Below are 27485 nucleotides of genomic sequence, written 5' to 3'. Positions count from 1 at the left end.
GCAGTAGAAAGGTTTGATGCAAACACGTAGCAACACTGGACAGCGCCACTTTAGCAACACTAGACAGCGCCAGTTAGCAACAATAGGCAGCGCTATTGTTGCGACGGACTGGTATCGCCTGAATAGAAAGGCTTAAGGAAAACTGTACTGGTTTTAGCAGGATTCAGGACTGCCACGAAATTTTTTCACATGGACTAAGATACAAGAAAAAAGTTTCCTTCATTACTCCAATATTATTTGGTAGGAAAAAATGTTTTCCCGTCATTTTATGACGGGAACGGAAGATAGGGGTAATATAGGGGAAAATTCGGCTAGAGTGTGAAGTAAAGTCGTTTAGGGTATAAGATAAAGTCAGATAGAATACGGGTATGGTAGGCTAGGGTACAAGGTAAAATCTGTCAGGGTACTGGGTAAAGTCATCTTGGGTATGGGGTAGTCGGCAACTCTAGTGTAAAGTCGGCTATGGTAGAAGGTAAATTCAATAAGGATACGGGTTAAAGTCAGCTAGGCACGTGGTAAAACCGGCTATGGTACGGGGTAATGCCACCTAGGGCACGGGTTCAAGTCGTTTAAGTTATGGGGTAAATTAGGCTAGGGTGTGGGGTAAAGTCAATTAGGGAAAAAAAGTTCGACGGATGGACACCCGACCGAAACTATAAGGGTAAAAGTAGAACGACCGGGTTCTGCTCGGTCCTATGATACCATACAAAGAACACTTGTTGTCACTACATTATTATCTAAACTTCAAACTTTGATTCTAATGTACAAACATGGCCCAGAATAGTTTCATAACCTAGGCGGAAAAATTATACAGCATTTGTTTTCAAATTGAAAATGTATCCTTTACTTTCACAAATTAATTAATTATACTATTAGAATAAAACTTTGCCAAACAATGTAATATCATTACCAAAATATTATATTAAAAATAACTAGTAAAAATTCTTCGCCAGTTTTCCAGTTGATCAAGATGATCTACTGTAGGGTTTTCGCATAAGCATAAAATGGAAGCCTTCTATTTTGAATAGGTTTACTTCTAATTTTGAGGGCTTCCTACTTAGGTCCTATCTCAAAATGAAACAGTTAAGATGGTCAAATATCAAATCAGAGGCATTTAATAATCTTCAATTTGAAATTTAAAGCCTGAAAAGCTGAACATATTTAAATTAAATACCGTCAAATCACAAATAGAATTCTAAAATTAAACATTTGAAAGTTAAGAGAATGAAAAACTTGCATAATAAATCGCATATTTCAATTTGATATCAAGTTAGTGGCATATGAAGTGATTAAACGGGGATTTCTACTATGTAGAAATTTATTAATGCCCGATCCAGAAATGAATTTACGGACATTTTCCGGGTTTTCGTGATCTCAAAAAATACCCGGCCTTTTCCCAGCTTCCTGATCTAGCGACCACAATGTAAAAATGTATCTATGGGAGTGTTTACATATTACATAGAATTAAAGGGGGAGAGAGGATAAATCGATCTTTTATATAGAGTAGGGGTGGAGGTATTTTTTAACCGATCACATCATATTTTTAGTTGCATGTATTTAATCAAAATAAAAGAACGAGAAAAGATGGATATCAATTTTGCGCAAAAGTGAACGATTTGAAAAAAGATAAAAATTAAGAAAGTGCCGACGATTTGATTTTTCAACTTAAAGTTCGATTCTCACCAACAAAAAAAAACCCAAGCTTTTTTTGTCAATTTTGGTTCTCTATAAAGACATGATTCAAGTTTTAGGTGGGCTTAACAATTTTCGTGACTGACAGGACTTTTTTCCTGAAAATATAATTTTTCAATTTGGCTTGTATCACAAAAGAGCGTGAGGCATTTTTGAATAACTTTTTGAAATGAGCCAACGTTTTTTTAGCAATTTGTAAAATCTGTCGATATTTATAAGAAAAATTTTTAAATATTGAAATATTCATTGTGAAAATCTACTTTTTATTTTTTCAAACAAATCTTCGTCGCTTTGTTAACTTTTAGTATTTTTCTACGACGGATTTCGAAAGACGATGGTAAATCTTACAAGGATCTGAATAATATTAGAATATCTCATTCAGATTGAAAAATGTATAATCTTAAAGAAAAAATTAGCTTTTTATAAATGGACGTCCAAAATCAAATACTCGTAACCTGGCATTCAATTTATTAAAACATAGTGTTCTGTCACAAATTGAACACCTTTTCCGAGTCTCCCTTTAAAAAATATGCGTGTACTGATCACAGAAAAGTAATCTGTCACATCTCGAATCCCTTTTCCAAGTCTCATTATATAATAGCCAGGGCCGCCAAGATAGGGGGGGGGGCAGACAGGGACGATACCCCGATGCACCGCAGGGAACCCTCTGTCTTGAAATTTTTTATTTGTCAACTCCATCAATTTAAATAGTTTATTTATACTTAATAACATTTCTTTATATTCAGTTCTAAATTATTTGAAGAGAGACCAAAAATTAATTGCGTTGATTTCATTAAGCGTTTTTTGTGTTCACATCTCGCCAGAACAAAAACACGTTTTCTTCGAAGATTTTTGAAGTTACTACTTCCCATGGTGTAAGCATCGTTTTATAAACAGCAAAAAATAACGAGCGACATCACGTATCGTTCTTAGCCATCGCATTTGAGCGACAGTTTTTGTGTGTGTTTGTATGTAAATTACGCAGTATTGTGCTAAAAATGAGCTACGCAAACATAGGTCGTGCGCACAGAAGAGGAAGAAAAAAAAAGACCGAGAAAAGAAGGCATCTAAAAGAAAGCTTTCCTTGGGCAGCTTTTTGAAGGTTTCTAATTATAAAGCTGAAGCTTCTTTAGAGCTTGCTTTAACATCAAGTCCCTCCGAACCTCACGGAAACACTTCCCACCTTATTGCCGATAACGTTGATAGTCTCAGTCTCTTAGAAACAGCTTCCGAGGATGTTAATATCAGTGATAATCAACTGCACTTTCTTCATCTCAAATTTCGCACTCATTACCCCCCCCCCTCCCTCCTCATTATTGAACCATATTTCGATATCAGATCATCAAATTTTAACATTGAGGATGACGCTGCCAGTAATAATTTCTCTGCACCTTTTTCATCTCGACTTTTGCCTTTATTGCCCCCCATTATTGAAACATTTTAATGTCGGATCACCCAATTTTAGTATTGAAATTGTCATATTAAAATCAGATAAAAGTTTGCCAGTGTTTTCCAAGTGGTTGTATAAGGGTGAGCTACTTATCTCTATTTTCAAGAAGAAACTAGGGAATGGTGAGACTGTTCTTAAAGACTGGTTAGTATGGAGTAGAGTGAAGGAAGCCCTCTATTGTTTATTTTTCGGAATTTACAGAACACCTCCGCAGCTTAAAAATCAATATTGTAATTACATGAAGGCTACTCTGCTGCACGAAAGTGGAAGAAGCTACATGACAAAGTCCCTGAACATGAGAGTAGTGTCTCGCGCAAAAACTCTTATGTTCAATGGAAAAGTAAACAGAGAAAATTACTCAGAGAAAATTCGTTGAGTGACTTGTTGTTAAAAAACATACAACACGAGCGAGAAGTGCTGAAAGGAATTCTAAGGACACTTCTACATGTAACCATATTTCTTGCAGAAAGCGGTTTGGATTTCCGCGGAGAGAGTAACAAAATTGGAGACTCATCAAACGGTGTCTTCTTCGGAATCCTTGATCTTCTAGCAAAATATGACTCGCTCCTTAATGACCATCTACATAAAGTCCGTCTCTCTCAAGCGGCTGGAAAAAGATTACAGGTGCATTACTTGTTTTAATTCGATATGCTAATTTCACTATTGAAGATGGTGGAACTTATAAAGTTGAGGAGCGTCTACTGGCCTTTATTCACTGTAGTAAAAAACGGGGGAAGCTTATAATGTTAAAACTGGAGCAAATTAAAATTCCTTTAGCAGATTGTCAAAGGTAGGGATATGACAACGGTAGCAAAATGAAAGGTGCCTACAGATGAGTTCAGGCGAGAATACTGGCTACCAAAAGTGTAGCTGCCTATTCTGCCTGCGCTTGTCACTCTCTCAACCTTAGTGGAGTACAAGCAGCTGCAAATTGTCAAAGCTGCCCTCACATTTTTTGGTGTCATAGCAAAATTGTACACAATATTTAGTTACAGTCCACAGAGATGGGAACTACTAATGGACAAAACAGAATATTCTCTGCATTCAACCTCTCGAACCCGCTAGCCGCATAGGATCAAGCCCGTGAAACCGTTTGCTGCTTATCTGCCAGGAGTGGCAGAAGCACTGTGTGAGTTGACATTATTGAATCTGTCAGCAGAATGTTGTGGCGATTTCAGTGGAGTCACAAAGTATGTACGGACATTAAATTGTTTACTTATTGCATCGATTTTGATGGAAGTTTTAAACGCTATTAACTTTGTGAATAAAGTAATTTAGGTGCGAGGGTCAAAAATTGATGTCACGTGTGAAAATTTAAACAACTTGACTGTAGAGTTGCTAGTCCTGCGTGATAAAGGGTAGGAGAAAATTTGAAACGAAGCTGTCACTGTGGCAAGAAATATTGGATGGCTTGAATCTCTTTAAGAAGAAACTAAGAGAGGTCGCAAGCGGAAGAGAATGGCAGACGAGGTCGTCCACAAAGACTCTGATAATAACAGAGTAGAAAATACTGCATCAGATGTAAAATTCAAACAAGAAGTGTACTACGTTATCCTAGACAAAGTAATTCAGGATGCAACTGAGCGGTTTGAAGCAACGAACGAACTTTATAAAAGTTTTTTTGTTCTCTGGAAAGTTTTCATTTTATCGTAATACGAAATTGAAAAACAAGCTACTTATCTGGTAAACAGATACGCCACAGACCTGCAGTATGAGCTTGTGGATGAAGTTAAGATGTTGAAATCCATTTTTGTTGCATATTTCGGCGAAGAAACTCTGCAACGTTTACAATAACGCAATGCTCTTCAAAGAGCCAATCTCACTTCTTTGTTTCCAAATTTGTGCGCTGCCCTCCGCATCTTTTTGACAATCCCCGCAACATTGGCTAGTTGAGAAATCATTTCCTGCTCTAGAACGAATTAAAAGCGTCCTGCGGTCCACAATACGTCACACTGTTAGAAAAATCTATGCTAGATTTAGTATACACGCGATGGAAGCAAGAATGCACAACATGAAATTAAATTTAGTATACCAGCGTACATTAGATTTAGTATATGCATATACTGAATTTAGTATACGAGGTGTGTTAAAAAAATAAGGTGATTTTATGGGTTTTTTTCAAAAATATTCATTTATTCCTCAATATTTATGTTGTCCCCTTCAAAGTAATCCTCCTCAGATATAATACACTTGTGCCAACGATTTTTCCAATCATCGAAGCACTTCTGATAATCATTTTGTGGTATGGCCTTGAGTTCTTTCAGCGATGCAGTTTTTTATCTCCTCAATCGTTGAAAATCGATGTCCTTTCATGGGTCTCTTCAGTTTTGGGAAAAGAAAAAAGTCACTGGGGGCCAAATCCGATGAATATGGAGGCTGAGGCATGACTGTGGTGCTGTTTTTGATCAGAAAATATTTCACAAACAACGATGAATGAGCAGGTGCATTATCGTGATGCAAAAGCCACGAATTGTTTTTCCAAAGTTCCGGACGTTTTTTGCGTATCGCCTCTCGCAAACGGCGCATAACTTGAAGGTAATACTCCTTATTGACCGTAGGACCTTGTGGTAAGAATTCCTGATGCACAACGCCACGGTAATCAAAGAAGACAGTGAGCAAAACCTTCACATTTGACCGAACTTGACGCGCTTTTTTCGGTCTTGGAGACTCAGGATGCTTCCACTCAGATGATTGGACTTTAGTTTCGACGTCATAACCGTATATACACGATTCATCCCCAGTTATAAAACCCTTTTGAGAAAATCAGGATCATTATTGACTTCATTCAACATCTCCTGAGTGATGGTCATGCGATGGATCTTTTGATCAAAATTAAGCAGTTTTGGAAGAAATTTCGCTGACACACGTCTCATGCCCAAAACGTCCGAAAAGATAGCATGGCATGAACCAACCGATATGACAACATCTTCAGCAACTTCTCTGATGGTAATTCGGCGATTTTTCAACACCATTTCTTCCACTGCTTGAACGTTTTCATCTGTTGTTGACGTGCTGGTAGGTCCAGGGTGAGGTTCGTCTTCGACATCCTCTCAGCCTTCTTGGAACAGCTTGTACCACTTATACACATTTTTCTTACTCAGAGTAGACTCACCGTATGCAACTGTCAACATTCTATTTTTCACACAAAATTTAATGCAAACTCTTTGCTCCATTTTTTTCGAAAGAAGAAAATCGTGGAGCACACCAAACCCTTCTAACCTTTTACGCCTATGCCAGAAAAACAACACGAGCTATATAGTCAAAACTGTGAACATATAATCGTGACGAATGTACCAACACAACAAAACAAAAAATTTTAAACTTGAATGTACGTAGCCCGCGAAAATTGAAAGGTCACCTTACTTTTTGAACACATCTCGTACATGTATATGAAATTTAGTATACGCATATACTAAAGTCAGATACATGTATACGAAATTTAGTATACGCATATACCAAATTTAGGACACGCGTATACTATATTGAGTACACGCTTATAGTAATTTTATTTTATGTGTCGGTGAGGCTTGTTTTCGTTCTGGATCAGGTGATTATGATTTCGTTCTAATTATGATGGGTAGTTTTTTAATCCTGTTTTGCTGATTAAGCTCTCGTTTATTAGCAAAAACCCCTTCTTCAAATGATCCATTCAACATACATATATTTAGCACAAGAACTCAACAAAAATGCACGCGAGTCAAGCGATTCTGCTAACGGTCAGGTTGCACAACTGCGTACATCGAAACGCGCTTGCGCAGCCGAATATAGTAAATACATATATGAATTTTAGTATACAGAAACTATAAAATTCATGTACATAAAAGAAACTTAATGCACGCTTAAGAAATTCAGTATACAAATAACTTCGTAAACGAAATTTATTATACGTATTTACACTAAAATTACAAAATGTAATAAATTTAGTAAACATATACGAAATTTCATATACCCATGTATACTAAAATTGCAAATATATCTTACAGTGCAAAGTAGGCTAGCGAGTCTGGGTCCAATAGCTGTGGACGCTCTACTTACGAGAACAGCCAACATGGAAGCTATTTTTGACGATTGATCTTCAAAGAAGGCTACACTGAAAAAAAGGATTACTGGTACCAAGTGAATTTTACTTGACTGAACTAAGTGAAAGTCCTGTTTATTTTCAAAGACAAATTTATTTGAGACAAATAAATACGATCTGTTGGTCGAAGCGAAATATTTCTTTGAATGAAAGAAATATTAATTAAAGACAAAAAATATACATTTTACACCAAATGAATGACTCATTGTTGCAAATGAATGTACCATGAATGACAATGAATATTTCTTTGAGATAAGGAAATATGAATTAAAGGAAAGAAATATATTGTAAGGTCAAGCAAATATTTTATAGGCTCAAAAAACTATTTACCCACAGCAAATTTCTGCATATTTCAAGCACAAAAATATATCTTTTATTAAAACAAATATGTCTTTGGCCTAGACCATGCGCGAGTGCAATAAAGTAGTTAGTACTTCAATTGTAGTACATATTTTCCTAATTAAGCAACTGAATTTCTTTTAGCCTAAATTATAATTACCATTGTTATTAATATACATATTTATTTCAAACAAAAACCACATAATTTAGAAGCTTGATGAACCTGAAACAGAAAAATTCGATGAAAAGTCCACCCCTAGCAGGAATTGAACTTGAGTCCAATTGAACTAAAGTCCACAGCCTTGACCACGACGCTAACGTAACATGGAAATTTTAAGGCGCAAAACCGTATTTAAACCTCACCATAAATGCCAAAGAAATATTTATTTAAATCAAAAACATGGATATTTCATTTAATACTATATTTATTTAATCCAGAGAAATATTCGATTGAAACAAATAACGCCAAATCATTAAATTTTTTATTTAAAAAAATGATTACTTTCTTGGAATAAATGTTTATTTATTGTGAATAATTTAATTCTTGTAATTAGATGAAATATTTTCTTCTACCGAAGAAATAAGACTTTACGTGAACAAAATACCTTGTTCATATAAATAAATGCTCCATTGCTATAAATGCATGAACCCTTTGTGACAAGAAAATATATACTGTAATTTAATTAATATTATTTTGAATGAAGTTATTATTTCTTTGATTTAAATAAACCTAAATTCTTGATTCAAGTATGGAAAAATCATTGATTTAAGTTTGTCCCGAATCAGTTCAAAGAATCGAACTCTTTGAATCAAATATGCATTTCTTTGAACGACAAATCACATTTCAACGAATCTAGACCTTTTGAATTGAGGAAATCATTTTCTTGGATCTAAGAAATATGTATTGCAATCAAGAAAATACAGCCAAAGCATTCATTTTTTATATCAACAAAAGATATATGCCTGGTTTAAATAAAAATTACTTCTGTTAAAGAATATTTTCTTCATGCTAAGAAATAGGATTCAAATTAATAAATTTACTTGGTGCTCAGAATGGTTTTTTTCAGTGTAGGATAGCTTATATTTAAGAGCGAAGTATGTTTACTATATTATACAACCAGCATGCAATGTATGATACATCCAGTATTTTAATTTTTAATAATTTGTGAATATTCTTCCATGTCCTAACTAGAAACTAGGGGTTGACAATTTAAAATCTTTCATAAATCAGTGTCAGTGAATAGTGGAGTGATGAGCACTTTATGTATATTTATAACCTAATATTCCTCATATTATAATAAAATAGTAACATTGTACGTTTTTGATCGAGGGGCTATTCACTGAAAAATCTCAGATTTCTGCGCTGGAAACATTAGGAGAACTCTTTCAGGAAATCATAGAAATCTTGGAAATATTTCGCCAAGCGTGGAGCATTCACAACACGAAGCATTCAAAAATTCACACATTTCTAATACACACGCTGCCTCGTTGAGTCGAACTAACGACCGACTTTACCCGGTAATAAGAATTGAATTCAGAAAAATTAAGAATTTGTATTCCTATGAATACGCGATTTTTCCTCCGTCTAAAAATCCCCCAACGGGAACAGAAAAAGTGCAAATCCTATTCCTCTCAATCGACTTAGTAAAATTTAACGGAAGCATTTCTTTAACCTATTTTTCATTATTAAATCTTTTTATAACTAAGAAATTCGAAAAATATTCAAATTTATATTTATTTATATTTTAATAATTTATTTAAACGTCTTAATAATGCAACAAAGAAATCTATGCAAATGTGTGGATTTAAATAATTTTAACTCTAGAGAGGCAGAGTTGAATTGGTGAGAATTAAAATTTCAGAATTTACATTCCGCATGAAGGAATTAAAACAACTTATTACACATATTTTGCGAACTTATTAGAAGGAATTAAATAAAACCAAAATATGACCACTTCTGAGGAATAAAAAATATCTCTGTGAGGTACGTTACCGGTACAATTAGAAGGAATTGAATATATTGAAAACACGTTCTCTTTGGGAGAATAGAAAACTGTGTGGCGGTCGCCATGGAAATAGAAGTGAATAAGTTTAGGAGGTATCTTATTCTTATTATGGTATTTTAGACAGATGGAAAAATCACGCATTCAAAATAATAGAATAATCTTCACTTTTTCGCTGAAATCTGAAAATATTAATTTTTCTCTATTCTACGCTTATTACCGGGTATCCGAACGCCGTCGACCTTAGCCGAGTCTGATTTCTCCTCCAGAGTTCCGAACTCGAGAAGTTTTGGAAATCTGGACACTCTCAGGAATCTCGAAGAAATCTCAACACTTCTTATGCGAATTCGATTGAGACTGCTACATGTATAGTATTAAGATTTCCAGATTTCTCAGCGAGTAGCCCCTCGATTTTTTTCCAAAGTAGCAAAAAATAATATCGCAACAGAAAGTTCGTTATTGACACCAAAATTTGCTGGACTAGAAATTTTAAATACGACAAAAATTGCCGTAGCTCAATTGTTGACCTTATTATAAACTGTTTGATTGATTCTTAGTTGTATTGAAAAAAGGTTTTAAATAGGTAAATTTGAATTACACTCAAGTCCCATTTCTGAGCTTACCTTGGGCCTGGGCGGCCCAGAATGGGATGCGTTTTTTCATGTCAACACTTAGAATCGCATAAGTAATCTTTGACTTTGGAACAGTATATGTCTAGAGAGGCGCGATGTAATCAACTTCTAATGCGGAAGTCACTGTATGAGCGTATGGGCTATCAAGAAACACTCAGGGGGTGGGGGTGAGATAAAAGCGGTTCGGCGTGAAGTCGACCGAAGATCGGGCGACTTAGACGCGGGAGTTGAGTGTAGTACCTATAATAAGTAATTTCAATACTTTTAAACTCAGAGTATGACTAAAAAAATGTTAAAAACATTTAGTGTTGTATAAATATATTGTTTTATTTACAAATTTCTAGGCCAAACTTTCTATAAAGAATTTTTAAAAAGGAAAATGTTTACCTTAAAGTGTTTCCATTTGTATAGATGTAGAAAGCCACTTCTGATCTTTCTTGTTGCATTCTCGTCACGACCTTACCTAGATCTGTAGCAATTGTCACCTGTAAGATAAATTTAAATAATTTTCTCAAAGCGAAAATTAAAAAATTGAAAGGCCTTTAATTTTTTTAGCTTAAAATTTTTAATAAGAAACAATTTAAGTGCGCCCTCATTGAAATAAAAAAATCAAATTTTGTGTTTCTAAGGAAAATCCGATTTTTCTAACGGTTCTTAAAGCTAATTTAACGTGCTTCAACTCTATAGCAATATGAATTTAAAAGCTTTAAAAATTTATCAAAAATACAAATTGGAAATCAACAAAAGTTAATTTTCATAACATTTTTTGTTCTTATTAAAATTCATTCTGTATTCGTGTAAATATTTACAGAAAGTTTATTTAATTTATCAAAGAAAATGTAGTCTATTAATGCCGATCAACTCTCGCATCTTGAATTTAGATACCCGATGAATATATTTCATGTGTAGAAAATAAACGACACCTTGTTGCTTCCCTTGTATATATAACCAGACCGCTATCGACCGACATGATTCTTACAATTACTTATACTTTATGGTATTGAAACTACATCTCAATTGTAATAAATTCCAGAAAACTTTTAATAAATGAACTACAGTTTTTACCTGTGCTGTTATCACTTATTTTTGCTATCAGGCAATTTTGAAAGCTGCTAGAATCATTTGATATGACTCTTAAATTTATTTATTTGATGAATGTGAATAAAAAAAGCTTTTTATGAGAGATATTTTGTGGGATGAAGTATACGCTGTAAATAAATTTTCCTAGAATAACTCTGCCAGGATTACAAAAACTGAATATCATATAGAATGAATTTTATTTCCTTCTAAAAGAGAACGTTGGGAAAATATGCTGTAAATTAGAAAACAAACAAAACTTTTTAACTTGAGATATCATAGAGTATCTCTGTATTCCACTTTATGAAGACAAATATAACTTTATAACGAGTTCTAAAGCTTTGAGCTTGGAAATATAACAATATTTTTAAGTTTGACAAGTTGATCAAGAAGTTCGCAACTCTAATCTTTTATATTTCAGGATAAACCACAGAGAAAGGTATTCCTTTATTCTTTTTAAAGAGAATACCTCGGGGCTCGAGAAAAATATAGGAATCTCGAGATATAAATTTAAAGAGAATTGTTGTAGATGAGATGAGATTTATTGTTCAGTAAAAATAACTATTTCGAAATTCAGTTTTTTACCGTTTCTAGTAGTTTTGGACACGATACAAATTTTTTAATCCAAATTATTTCCAAGAAGGATGTCTTTAATCAAAAAGTAACGAAGTTGACGAATGATGGCGTTGATAAGTTGCATTTTTATATTTTCATGTATATAATTCAAGGAATAGTGCATTTTTAATATGAACTTCGGAATCGGTATTTAATCTCTCAATGCTGAAAATTCCTAAGGCACATTTTTATCGTCAAAAAAATCATTTCCTAAACCCTAAACAACGATCTCTGACATATGACACCTCACCTCTGATCTATGGCCTCTGGCCTTTTGTATCCCCCCCCCCCCCCCCCCCCCCCCCCCCCCCCCCCCCCCCCCGCAGCCTACGAAACCCTTTCATGTATTTTAGTTGGCCACTCTGAAAAAAAACCTTATTAATTGTAGATCATAAGCCTAAAAAATATAATTCTGCCATGTATTCAAATAGGACAGATTCACAAAATTATTCCCCGATAAGTCTCATTTTAATATGTATTTTCTAATAATTTTATTTGAATATATCAAAGTTTCATATTTTGTTAAATTCAAATGTACCAAATTCTGAATAAAATAAGCTTAGAATGGAGTGAATTTGGCAAATTTTTAGGAATACATAGTAATGCCTGTAAGAACTGTATATTTTTCTTAAATTATATGTAACTTGTCAAATAATAATCACTTTGTATGATTCTTGTGCTCATTTTCAAGGTAAATTTCTATAGAATCTCATTAACTTATCAGTCTAAAATTTTTAACAAAATTTCTTGCAATTTTACAAGTATTTAAAGTATGAAAATTTTCAATATTCCTTCTTTTAATGTAAGAAACATATTATTCTTCAAATATGAAATAAGTAACCATAATTTTTTATAATAATTCTTTAAAATATACATTCAATTGATTTTTAATATGTTTTACCTACAAATAAGATGACTTCGAATTTTGATCAACTTTTTAGTTTCAACGTAATTAAACTTTCTGTGCCATTCAAGCAAAAAACTATACAGATATGCTGATAAGTTACTGCGATTGTATAGGCATTTATTTTCAGACAAGAACATTGTAAAATGTTTTTTATTTCAGATATTATTAACGATCCAAAATAAAAAAATTTTACATGCTGAAAAATGGGCGCATGAAAACTTTTCGAAGGGAGTATACAACGTTTTTTATTCATCCTGCAGAATTTTATTTTTTGCCCTTATTGGATTGACACTTTCATGCTCATGTCTTTATTTAAAAAGGGAGATAAAGATATATTGATGTATATTGAGTGATGAATATTTATTGATCTTTTTATGTGCATGTCTGTTGTCAAGTGTTATAAAGAACGCCCTAATGTGCTCAATACTTCGAGCTACTTTTCCACTTGCTGAAGGCACTTCCGGAGATCCGTTGAAGGCTCGAAGAACTAAGGATATAAAGAGTACGAAGACTACACAAGTAATTACTTGGGATGTATAAAATAAAGTGAAAAATGTGGAACTCCGGATGCTTTTATCATTGTGTATGTGGAAGTTTCTACAGAAATTGTTATTTTTGACAAAAAATGTGAAAATATGATGCAGTTTTAAACATAATTCCAAAGCGTCTTAACCTAAACTTCTTAACTTGAAAACAGCTTAAAACAAATTAAAGTAAAAACAGAACGCCTTGCAACTCTATGGGTACAATCACTATATGGGTGTACATATTTATTTCTGATCATTTTATGAACACTTTGTGTCCTCATAGGTATCAAATAAATTCGCTTCCTCATTTAGATAAGGAAGGTTTTCTCTCGAAAATTAAAAAATTGACGCTTTGATTATTTTTCAAGCTTATGTTTCTTTCAATACGTCAATCGAAGGCTCTCTAACAAGCGAACAGTTACAGTACTGTCACATTCCAATATTTAAAAACTTTTACTCATGTACATAAGGTAATCAATATATTTAAAAAAATTATAAACAGATATTGCTAGATCATATATTCAGAAAAAAGTTGTCTTGAAACAAAAGCATATTTCCCTTGCCTTAGAGATCATCAAGGGAAGATAGGAACACTTGGGCGTCTTTTTTAATTGGTAGGGCCAACCGGAATACCGTGAACCGGGGTTCACGTGTCCCAATCATAAAAGGTTCAACAGTAGATCAATCGATGCGTCTCAAGGTCGCGAACAAATACACTATAGATATTGTATTTTTGTATTTTGATGATCGAAAAAGTTTTTCCTCATACAAACAAAGTGAATTTTCACAAAAAGAACATCGAAAATGGCGGCTTTCGTAGGATTTATAATAAGAGACTTGAAAACTGTAGGGTTTGTAATAAGAGACTTGGAAACTCTAGGGTTTGTAAAATAGTTTCATACCCGCTCACCTGCATACCGCCATTCATCGGTTTCGGCCCTTGCTACGTAATGTACTAGTTTTGTTTGAAATCCTATCAGACCTAGATATCGGCAGGAGCTACAATTCATCCAGATTTCATGATCATAGCTCTTTTACTTTACGAGATGTGATAAACAAAAAAAATTACATAAACACACAATAATTTAAGAAAACTGTATTTATGATTTTTAGGGGTCTGCTTATATTGAAATGTCAAAAAATGATATATGAAAATTTAGGTAATTACAAACTTCCCTCTATTAGGAAGGAAATGAAAAAAATCATGTCTGGTATAACTAGAAATTGTTTTTATACAGCACTAAGAGTACTTTCACTAGTTTAAATAGGTTTCGTATGTATCTACGCTAATTATGATCGAGCTTTGGCTTTTATTGGAATCGCTCAATTACTCTGCAGCTCGCACTTTTCATTCGATTCTACGTCCTTGTGGAAACTTACCTCTAATTAAAGTCTTCACCGGTAGTGATACGAATAGAGCTCAGGGGGGTGTGGTGTATTTGTTCAGTTCTCGTTATATTACTATTCTTTGCCTACCGATCAGATTGATTTATGCAAAACCAATCCACTTGCATTTTGCAATCTTTTTTTATAATTTTTTTCTTCAAAAGGTAGGTATGATTCTTTAAACCTTATTGAGTAATACTGTATTATTTATAAAGTTAAGAATTTAGTAAATTTGTCAAAAATAAGTGCCGTATACTGCAGTATAGCATAGTTACCGTAAGCCGAAACTAACCGGGACACGCTGGAGAAACCGGTGTTAAATTTTCTTTTAGAGACTGTTTTATTCAGTTCTTTTAGGAAGTTTTTATAAAGATAATATTTATGTAAGGTTGTTCTTTTCCTTATTTTGGCTAAGTCAATTAAAAAACGCTTGCAAAACTTTACTTAGAATTTTTTAAATATTTATTTTACATATCATATAGTTTATCATCTTGACAAAATTATCCCAAATTTTAACTCAAATAAAATGTTTGATTTTTGCTGTAGAATAATGTTTATAAAAAGTTGCGACTTTGTAGAAGAAAGTCGGACATTTTCAGATATTTCATAACGAATATTGTTTTCAAATAATCAGTTGAGATGTTTCAGAATTCCATTCTTGAAGTTCGAACAGGCAGAATTTTCTGGATTATATTCTTATTTTGTGTTCTTATCGAGGTTCTTATGCTTATAAGGATATGACGCGAAGCAACACATTAGGTTACACTATTACTTATCTCATTAGTCTTATTTAGTTCAAAGTAACAAGGAAACTTATAAATGATGATATTTTGTCATTCAGTGTTACAGAATAGCAGTTTTTGCCGTTTTATTGAAATTGGACGCCTTTGCCCCATACTACTAAGAAGTAAAGACGGCCACATACTTTGGATTTCAATAACTAATTACTTATAGCTAAATTAAATGTTTTAGCTTAAAAAAATAACTCAAAAAAAATTATTGTTTCGTGTAATTTACTGATAAAAATCTCGAAACATGTTCCGCTTAGCGTCCTACGGTACTCAATTTGTTCAGAATAGCATAAAAGACTTCCATAACTTTCTGTATAGACAGAATTGGTTCTGAATTATTTAACAAAGCTAACTGATTTCTTTCATGGAGCAGATGGAGAAAAATATTGAATAAAGTATGAGGTAAGTTGAATTGGAGAAAAGTTTATATGGAACCTTATTAGAATTAATGGCCTTATCTCACCTGGGTTTCGATGTCAGAAACTTCTTGGCGATAAATGAGAATATCGTGAAGTGTGTTGGCGGTTTGAACGATAAGGGCCAGAATGGGAATGAAGGGTAGGACGAGCATCTGAAGCAGCTGAATTCGTTGACCCCGGCGATGGGCCGGATCTGTAGCTCGTGCCCAACACGATTTTTTTCGTTTTCCTTTTGTTGACGAGATATCATCTGATGATAGACTTCTTACAGAACTCACTTCGGTAATGCAGTTTCCATTTCGGTGTGGCATACTACAATCAAACAATTTTTATCTCTTAGGGACCGTACATCACACTTCACACTCTTTTCCCTATTCCCCTTCTTCTCCCATTTTTAAACGAATTCCTACTACTCCCCTGTGTGCATGAAACTTTTCCTTTTCCTTGTTTTTTCTTTTAAATGCGAACTGGATTAATAGAACCCAATAAGAGTATCTAGTTGTTTTCGTTTGAAAGTTAATTCTTTTCAGTTATTACGTTATATTATGTTTAGTTCATAATTCACTTCGTTTGGTCCAAATCTTTACTATTTGATTGAAAATGTAATTTTTTTGTTTCTGACTTAAACTGATTTCGGGGGGATAGAAACGTAAACAGTGAGGGCCGCCTGACTCGCCCTACTCCCCTGAGAAACTGCGCGAGCAAGCAGTTCTAAGAAGACCGAGAACCGGGTGGCTAAAAACGAGAGTTTGGTGTATATATATTTTTTTTAATTCGACCTTTTTTTATTCAACTATTTTTTTTAAATCATGTTTTTTAATCTTAAAATGAAATGTTTTGTTCAAAACGCGTCCTCTTGGATTGAGAATTCATCTTTTATGGTAGACTCTTTTTTTGTTAAAAGTTCATCTTCCTTTGTTGGAAATTAACTTTTTTGTTGTAAATTCGTTTTTTTTTCGAGTTTAAAAGTCAACTGTTTGCTAAAAAAATCGATTTTCTATCTTGAAAACTTAAATTTAGTTTTGAAAATACATCTTTTTGGGTTGGAAATTCATTTTTTTAGGTAGAAAATCTTTTTTGATAGAAAAATTTGTTAAAAATTTATAACGTTTTTACTGGAAATCTTAGAAATCTAATGCTTATTATTCCCCTGTTTTCGTGGAAAATCACCCTATTATCCTTGTTTTGAGAACATTTGGACTGTAAAGTCAGGTACTTAAATAATGTAAGTACAGAACGGCCATTAAAATTACAACTTAAAACTTAAATGGAAAGTGAAACATTTCAAATAGTATTTCAAATTTGCAAACCTTTGTGTTCAAATGAAAAACTAAACAATCTCTAAATGAAGCGCATTTCAAATTGTACACTATTTACATGAAAACCATAAAAATTAAAGAAATTTTAGTTATAATTTGAAGTATAGTATTGTACAGTAACAAATAGGTAGCCTTTAATATTTTTATAATTTTAGAATAAAATCTTTCCAAAACATTTACAAAATTTTATTTTTTATTTTGATTCAAATTCATCAAAACTGAAAAGTTCAAATTCCAACGTTAAGAATTGTACATTTTTAAATTTAAGGGACTCAAAATTATACATTTTCAGAATGAAACATCAGAAGGCAAAATGGTATATTATGCACCAAGCGGGAGAAGCTTGACTTTTTCGACAGTCATGAACAATTTCAGAAGTCGTAAAAACTACCCTCCTCCTCGGTATATATGATATTTTTTATAACAAACGCATGATTTCAGACCTTTTTTGTTACTAAGGCATGATTTCTGCTCATATGAAGCTATTTTGAAAGCATTCTCTTTATTTCAATATGAATTAAGGAAATTTTAGAAAATTTGGTCCAATCTGTCAAAGAATCTGTTTACGCGATCAACTGATTGATCATTTTCATTACTTACCTCTAACGTCACTTTTGACTCGCTAGAGACTGAGCAGGCCTAAAATCATGCATGTTTTATGAAAATTAGTTATTATACACAAGAAACCTAACTACTTCTAGCTCAAATGCTTGTTAATACTACAAAAATATACATTTTGTAAAATTGGAAACTTTCTGAATTGAGCAATTAAAAATGTAAGAATCAATCATTTATTTTCATATTAGAACTTAGTAAATTAAATAATTCGGGAATTGTGGCCTTACAAATTACATTTCATTTTAAATTGAACATAAAAGATTGGACGATTTTTTATTTGAAAGAGTTTTAAGTCGAAGATTTCACACAAGACTTTACAGGTATTTATGTCTCACAACATTTCGCATAAAAAAATATTTGACCAAAATGGACTTTTTTTAAATCCAATATTTTTCAAAATACTTTACATAATCAAATTTTTTATTTTTATTCTAATTAGGGATTCCTCCTTATTTCAAAATCAACAATAACACAATATTAAAAAGATACAAATTTTAAAATTTAACCGTTAAAATTAACCTTAGTTATATTTTGTATCAAATTTATCTTGAAAACGATGTATATAATTAGAAATATTTAAAAAAACGCTACAAGAAATAGAAATAGTATATTAAAAAAAGTTGTAGAAAAACGTTCGTCGTTTTGTTAATATGTAACTGACTAATATTTTTTCAAACCAATAAGAAACGTACAATGAGAATCAAAAAAGAAAAATTGATTATCTTTATTACTTTGAAAAATATTGAATTAAAAAGAATTTGTGCCCGTTCTCAAATAAACATTTGGAATCATTTTTAGATCCCTAATCTAAAATTTTTGTTACGTTACAACCGACAGATTGTCTCATTCTTTCTTGACAAGTATTAAAATAAAATTTAGGTGTGCGAGAGAGGGGGAATTAGGGGTGTTCAAAACAAAAATAAGTCCGAATATCAATTTGCTTTTTCGGTTTTTTAGGTTAAAAATATACCACATGAAAGGTGGGATAAATTGTATAGTATTGAAAGGATGCTTATCACGATTTTCTCTGTTTTCTTAGAAAAATCCGTGTTTTCCGGTATACATTCAATGCTCAAAGATATCCTTTGGATGTCCTATATATATTTGCAGGATATATATATATATATATATATATATATATATATATATCACGCTAAATATTTGCAAATAATATATCCCGCAAATATTCAACATAATATCTGACATAATTGGACATCCTAAAATATCTCGGTGGTGTACGAGTCGTGCCAAAAGTCAGGCGTATGGAAGAGAAAACTTTTTTATGATCTTAAGAATTAAAATAATATTAATAGTTATGTCTTCTGAATTAGATAAAAATGATTACTTATTATGGAAAAATTTTTAAACTTACAAACAATAATCATTATATGGGTAATTCTCCACGCAGAGGGCACTTTCGAAAAAAGTAAGTTTTAAAAGAATATTTTTTCAAAATTATTTTTTTAACTGAAAATTAGGTTCATTGCCATGAAAACAAGAACTTATAAAAGTATTCATGCGACAAATTTATTTGAAAGGCTTGTGGAGCCTTGTGACGTTGCACCTATTTTTCATCTTTTCTGTAACCAGAATTATTTAGAAATAAAGAAAAGAATGCAACTAAATTTTCACAAATGAGAAATAGTATGGTAGAAAATATGTACTAGATATAAAAAGAAATTTGTATTTTTTATTTATTGATTACAAAATTTTAGACAAAAGTTATTTTTCATTGGAAGTTTCCATGATTGAATTAAATAACTTTGCAAACAATGATTATATATATATATATATATATATATATATACGAGTATACATACATTTATGGTGAAACATCACTTTTGTCCACGTTAAAAAAATATTATGTTTTGTCCCATGCAACCGGTATTATTGTTTGGCGTTTGACGTGCAGACATATTCTCAGCTGACATCACAACATGAAACTGTAATCATTTTCTGCATGTCTGCTCCAAATCTTAATCTTTTATATGTAACTCCTGTTGTGAAATACAAAAATTACTGCTAGATACGTCGATGGATACTAAAAAATACACAATGTTTTGTTGACCATTTGTTTATTTATGAAGAAGGCTCCTAATGTTTAAACCCAAAGCTTAAAGGGTGAGTATTCAGATACTTTTTCTTCAAAATGATGCCAAAGCAGGATCCGAAAAGGTATTCCCAGTTTTCAAATGATGGCTCCCAGATAACAATGCATAAGGGCGCAAGGTATCCGCACGACGTGTGAGTAGGGTGTGTCACCAAGAACGTAAGCACTACGACCGCACAATTTGGGGGTAATGAATGTTCACCCAAGGTGAGCACAAGGGTGTGCACGACGTGCAGCACAGTGTGCGGCAATTATGTAACCTCACACCGCAGGTTTTGTGTCAGAACGAAATGTCTAGAAGTATATATTTTAATAGAAAATTTAAAAAAAAAATTATGGTTTTGAATCAGATTGTCACTATACCGTAATGATTGACATAACTTATAAAGTCAAACATTAATAATTGTCGTTAATAATTTGTATAGAATTTGAAAAAATATGTGATAAACTTTGGAAAGTTTTTTTCCACCAAAGAAGAATTGGAGGTTAGACATTTTTTTTCTGAAGGTAATATTTTCATTATTCCAATTTAATTATAGAAATTAATTTTTATATAATAATATCATGAAATCTATCATGTGTTAAGTTTGAAAAAATAGTTTTTAAATAAGGGGCCGATCAAGTATTACGCAAGCATACTTTTCCCCATTCCTGACTCCCCCCCCCCGCTTTAAGAATATTGTTATATTAGGAATATACAACAATAAGCACCTCTCTTACCCCCCTCCCCTTCCCCTCTCAGAATGCTTAGTTTATACTTAAATTTTTTATTTTTGAATTATTAATTATTGAATTATTGATCGAAAAACATTGTTTATTGAACTTTGAACTGCTATATCTAGATTTGGACAAATTTAGATCATATATATCATATATATAAATCATATATATAAATTTAGATCATATATATTTAGAGATCTTATTTTTAGCACAACAACTGCCTTGAATGTATGTTGAAAACCTTTCAGCAAGTGGAATAGATTATGAACTTATTCATAACCATTTTTTTCGCAAATCTCCTTATGTAGGCATAATTTAAAAAACATTTAGGAATAAAAAGTACTTCTTTGAATGATCCACATCTTTCATATTATGTATCATTTAGCGTTATGATCTGCCTTCTGTGTGGTCCGTTTTTAACACAAAAGGAACAAAGCAATCAAAAATGCAAGTTGAGATTCGGACTTCTTTTTCACATTCTCATTCATGAGTGTAATGTTAAGGTCTAAATTTTCGATGTGTGTTTTTTATCGGATCTTTACGTTTCGGCAGTGACAGAGTCCGAAAATCATAACATTTTGTCAATGTATGTATGTCTGTATGTATGTCTGTATGTCTGTATGTATGTATGTATGCCTGTATGCCTGTATGTATCGTTACCTGAATGTTGTAACCACGCTAACTTTTGAAGCATTTTTCCAATCGAGTCAGCTTTTAACACGTTTCCTGAGGGTCCCAAAATGAAGGTTAAGTTCGTTAACCAGATATTTCCAACGAAAATTAAAACATTTAGAGCATTTGTAAAATTTGGATATAGATGGGTAGAGAAGGCTAATAAATTATCTAAATGAAATATTCAATTTTGATGAAAATTAGAAAAGTTATATAGGGTAGAGTGGGCTTTAAAGTGCCGCGGAGAAAAAGTGCTGCATATTATAAAATGTGGAACTTCAATGTCTTATATATGTTTTTATGTGAAAAACAAGGAAATACCTCATTTAATTTGGGCGCAGTGTTATGAAAAATAAACTTTGGTCATTTTTGACCCCGCCATACAAATTATTTTTTTTGTGTTATCGTATGTGTTACTTTTCCCCCCTGGCACTTTTAACCCCACTCTACCCTACTTTTAGACATTTTGAAAATATTCAAAAAAATATTTAAAAAATATTTTTCTGATAGATTTAGAAATTTCATTTAAATTCTTTAATAGATATCAAATATAATCAGAAGCTATATTAGGTAAATTTTTTGATAAGACAAAAATTCAAAAAGTTTGAGCTTTTTCAAAATTAAAAAAAAAATTTTATGAGTTTTAGGAATTTTTGTGAAATTTTCTGGTATACGACAAAAAGGTTTGAAAATTATCCCTAATGACATTTTAAATTTCGATAAAAAAATTAAAAAGTTAAGGTGAAGACCCCAGTTAGTGACACTATTATCATTCAATTGTTCAAGATTTGGCTTTTCACTGTTGGAGACGCTTCAATCACGAGTGTTTTTGTAAGTGTAAGTGAATTAGTTGTTTTTTAGTACTAAAACATGATGGCAGCAATATCTGCATTGGTTATTAATAAGTATTTATGCTTTATGTGTGAAAATTATTCGCCGAACATATTATATGCAATTTAACATTGAAACACACAGCGAAAAAAGAAATGTTATATTTACTTATCAAGAAATGTAGAAGGTTTCTTGTGGCCGCAACAGTATAAACTGCTCTTAATAAGAGGGTGAAAATGTCAAAATCACATAGCATTTCGTAAATGTCACAATAAAATTAAGGTTGATTTAACGGTTATTCTTTAATAAAACAAACATCTATTCCCTGGTATTGCACACTGTGAGAAATGTAAAATCCACTGAACCGATAGCTAGCCTGGTGGCTGATCACAAATACAGTTACAAGGCACATACAGGGTATGTCAATTTTGTCTGCATTTTTCCCCATTTCGCAACGTATTTTGCAAAACTTAGGGTCACCATCATCAAGACGTGGCCCTTTGAAAACCTGGTATATCTCGAGAATTCTGCTATTATGTCAGAATTGTGAGTAAAAAAATAAATGTGCAAACGATTTAACTGTTCAAATGCTGTCATCTACTACCCGCTGATTTTTACTTTTCGCAAAATTCATATTTGTCGTGAAAATAATCATTTCCTCAACAAATTTGTTGATTTTTCAACATTTTTGGCATCATTCACAAATTACGTAACGCGTTTTTCTTTTTTCCATATCGCTGTATCACTGTTCACTTCACGGAAATTATATTCTCATCTTTATTTAAACAAAAGAAAAACGCGTTACGTAGTTTGTGAACGATCCCTTATTGATCTGAGGATCTTGCAAAACCCAGGATATTCGAAAAGTTTTCTTTCTTTCGTTCGAAAATCCTTCGGAAAAAATGTATATTGAGTCAGTAGCGTACCTATACAAAAAAATTCAAAGTTGCATTTAACCAACACCCTTAAAATCACATGATAATTCATAATTGCAGCATTGAGGAACTGTGCAGAATAGCCACTGGATCGGTAAAATCTACTTATCAACAGGTCAGCATCACTTAAAAATCGGTACTGGTAACCATGAATGATAGTCATATTTAGTTGCCTATAAATGTAAGGTTTACTGAACTTTCGTGCTCTCCATATACGTATTTGGAAGATTGGTAGATTTAACTTGATTTTCACTCAAATATAAGGTTCTTATTTCTGCGTGCTTGCTGATTTTTGCTCAACCTTCATTTACATTTTGATTTCAACTAACCTTTTTAATAAACAAAGAAATTAATCCAGGGTGCCACTCATTGCTCGCATGTGACTCACTGGGGTCTACACCTTATATGCTTTTCAGAATTTTTAAAATTTTCAAAAAAATCAATCCAATATCAATTGAACACAAATTATCGAGCGCAAAGCTCGAGTGTTGTAATAAGAGTGTAATCAACAAAGCCTTAGGTGCTTTGAGAACCTTCTTTAAAAACAAATAGAAAAAATTTCTGCTTCAATTTATGACTGTAATGAGAATGTGCCCGCGCAGCAGGCGTATTATTTTTAAACTACATAGTGAGAATCTCATTCATCTCTTTCTGACTTCTAGGCAAAATATAAATAATAATATAATAATTATGATATACATATATAATATAAAAATATATAATATGGCTCGCCCCTTATATAGAACCGAATGCCTGTAATATGGTCTTACCCGTGCAGAAATCGCCCGATTTCATACTTAATACCGATCTGGCCCCGACCGGGATTCCCGATCTGTCCCTGATCGGTAGAAAGCTGTGGCCCAGATTTGGGCCAGACCAGGACAAACCGATTTCCTACCGTAACACCATCACTATGCGCTCACAGAATTAGTGATGATTATTTTTTTTTGAGAGTGCAGTGAAATTGAAATATTATTCCTTTATAATATTTTCTAAATGATTGAAAATGCCTAAGGCAAGTACGCCACGTGTTCGAAGGCACCGAACACTTACCAGTATACCTCGAAACGTGCGTGAGGAAAATGAAAGTAAGTAATTAAGCTCTGGGGTTAATTGAAACCTAACCTCAAATAAAGTGATCATCAGTTAAATTATATTTTTTTAATCAATACGAATTAAATTATTATAGATGGAAATGTAATTGATCCGGAAGTTAATACTATCCAACCCGTTCAATTGATGAATTTAGACGAAGCAGAAAATTTGGATCCACTTGAAAATGAATTTCCGGCTGATATCAACACAGTTTTAGGTAAAATCATATTATCAGTGAAAAGTCAATCATTGTATCAACGTATTTATCATATTGTTAATATTGTTTTGTACTATTTTAGCCATTTATATTAATTTTTTATTAATTTAATGTAGAGTTAAAATGATAAAATCTGTTATGAAATATTCTAACTAATAATAGTCAAAATAGGTAATCTCCAAAAATAGTGATCTTATCATAATAGAATATGTGATAAAATCAAAAGTGCATTTCAGATTTGTTTAAATAGTAAATTCATTATCAAAATACATGAAGGACACCTTTTCATAACATGAATTTCAGAATCAAGTAGTAGAATCAAAATACCAATCGATCAAGTGCTCCCAAGAAGAGATCCTTACTCAACTGCGCATGCGTTACACTCGACGTCTAATTGGTTGCTATTTGCGCGCGGTTTAAAATGCTAAAATACATTATTTCTATTCTTTATCATAAATGATGGCATTTCTACTTTTCAAAATGCCATTAGATAGAAATTCATGAATCTTGATAAAAAAAAAATAAAAATTAATTAAATACATATTCTGTACACAATCTAAAGGATAATTTTAATTCACAGAATATGTATTTGATTCATTTTTACTATTACCAAGATTCATTGATATCGATGTAATGGACATTTTTATAAGTCGAAATGTCTTTATTTATAATAAGCAATAAAAATAATATTTTTTAGCATCTTAAACTGCGCGCGAATAATAACTAACCAGATGCCGAGTGCGACGCATGTGTAGTGAAGTAAGAAGCTTTCGTTGGGAGCACTGCATAAATATTTATGAAAAAAGTATAATTTTTCCTGTGAATGATCAACGTAAGCACGTAAAAATCCAATTTTTCTAATTCTGTCACCTTACTTTCTTTCCTGCACTTGGCTATTGTGGTTCTTGTATATTAAAATCATCTTTTCTTCCACTTCCCTGCCGTAAATACTTGTAACAATTAAACCCCTAATATATATCTAATTTTCCGATACTTAACATTTATTTTCGAATCATCTTAATTTTCGCCAGGAAAATTCGATGAAAATCCTCAATGAGGTACTGATTCTGATACTGAAAATTATGCAAGGGTAGCCGTTTTAATCCAACACTAAAATTCCCGGTTTTTTCCAGGTTCGCAAACATTTTTCACGATCAATAAAATTAAAAAATTCGAACTCTAAAGCTAAAAATGTTTCCATTTGCAGTAACAAAAAATAATCTACCAATTAAAGAACTCAAAATTAAACTCTTACATTTTAAACTTTTGAAATTGAGTTGTAAGAGTTTTTTAATTAAAAAATGTATTCAATTGCTCAGTAATTTAAACTTAAAAAATGAAAGGCTCTAACACTTTTCAATTAAACAACTTCACATGAAATTTACATAAACTGCAAAATTTAGAATTTAAAAAAAATAATGAGTTCAAAGAGTCAGATTCAATTCTAAAAATATAAATTCACGTTATCATTTTCAAAGGTGTGAATTAAAGAATCAGTGAATTTAAGAAAAATTTAAATTATATTATCTTAACGATTTTAAGCTAAATAAATTCACGTCATCATTTTCAAAGGTGTATATTAAAAGAATGAGTAAACTTTAAAAAAATTTTAAATTATATTATTTTTAACAATTTCATGCTAAATACGTTAAAAATTAAAAAATTTAATTTGTTTAACTTAATATTTCTTAAATTGGAAGTTACATTATTTTTATACTAAATACTTTAAACATCCTTGTAAGGCTTCAAAATTTTATTTCAAAATCTTGAGAAATGTAGAAGTTGTTTTAAATTTATTCAACGTTAAACTTATTTAAAATTTTTTTAAATTTTTATATATCTTTTAAAATGAAAAGAAAGTTCTCTATAACATTTAGAAACCCCTGGAAAATTAAAGAAAATTCTTAAAATCTTCCACATTCTTTTTTAACAATCTTGGAAATCTTCAAATCTTTTTGAATATTATTTTTAAATAATATTTCAAACTGTAAAATTATTTTCAATTTTCCTACGAATCGTACCAAGAAGTTTTTATTCTTTTGAACCTTTAAATTATTTGAAATCATTTCAAGCTTTAAATTAATTTTAAATGTTTTTAAAACATCTAAATGCGTTTTAAAATAATTCAATTTTTTCTATACAATTAATAAGTTTTCAATTGCTATTTGAACAACTAAATTCAACAATTTCACTTACAAATGTAACATTTTTTTAAAAAAGAATCATCAAAATTGAAACGTTCGAAGTTTAAAAGCTCTTCCAAATTTTAACGATTCAAGGCTTTCTATATTAAGCAATTCAGTTTCAAATTGTTAATTTAAAAATATTTGGTTTCAATTAATTATTCTTAAATGAACCGTCAAATATTGCTACATATGAAATATTTGTTCTTTTTTCTTTTATTAAAAAATGTTTAATCGAATGCATAAAAAATTGATTATTTCAAACTGAAACAATATTTTAAATTTAAGGAAAGCCTTTAATTACAAATACATTATTGTGAAGTTATTTTTAATATAAAAACAGTTTACAAAGTTTTAGGCAGACGTTTACATTATTTAATGACTAAGATTTCGAACTGAAACAGTTCATTTTTTCCAAGTTAAAATCTGGAAAATTCTGAATCTTGAGCGGGTTTCGAATCGTTTTGTAAAGTGAATTATTGTTCCCTTTTAATACCTAAATTACATATTCATTTTAAAAATAATTTATTTATATTTACTGTTAATAAAATGCAAATATTTTTTATACAAAATTCTCACCTTTAAACGGTTTTAATTTTTAGTTTATTAAGTCTTCAAGACGGCATTTTGAAATTCTCTAAATTAAAAATAAAAACCTAAAATGAAAAATTTCTAAAGTAAACGATTTTTAAATTACGCATTGTGAGCTGAACGATGTCATCATTGAAATCGATAACAATTCAAACAGTAAAAAAAATAAAATCGCCGTCGTTTCCCGGATTTTCTCTATTACAACAAATTCCCAGCCATTTTCCGGTTTTCCAGTCCAGCGGCCAGCCTGAGAGTTTTATAATTTATTTATTTTACTT

At 31.6% G+C, this 27485-nt stretch overlaps 1 protein-coding gene across 1 annotated transcript in view; it reads right to left on the bottom strand.

Moving 5' to 3' along the window:
• LOC117178815 overlaps positions 1 to 27485 on the bottom strand; it is a 91526-nt gene that overhangs the window by 56370 nt on the left and 7671 nt on the right. Inside the window, exons 2-3 of the mRNA XM_033370306.1 lie at positions 15961 to 16228; positions 10582 to 10679 (exon numbers count right to left, since the gene is read on the bottom strand). Coding sequence (XP_033226197.1) covers positions 10582 to 10679; positions 15961 to 16227 — 365 coding nt within the window. The 5' untranslated portion in view covers position 16228. The remainder of the gene's footprint in view (positions 1 to 10581; positions 10680 to 15960; positions 16229 to 27485) is intronic.

The sequence above is a fragment of the Belonocnema kinseyi genome, chromosome 8 (genome assembly GCF_010883055.1).
Source record: "Belonocnema kinseyi isolate 2016_QV_RU_SX_M_011 chromosome 8, B_treatae_v1, whole genome shotgun sequence".
Lineage (NCBI taxonomy): Eukaryota > Metazoa > Arthropoda > Insecta > Hymenoptera > Cynipidae > Belonocnema > Belonocnema kinseyi.
This window is presented reverse-complemented; position numbering and strand designations above follow the sequence as displayed.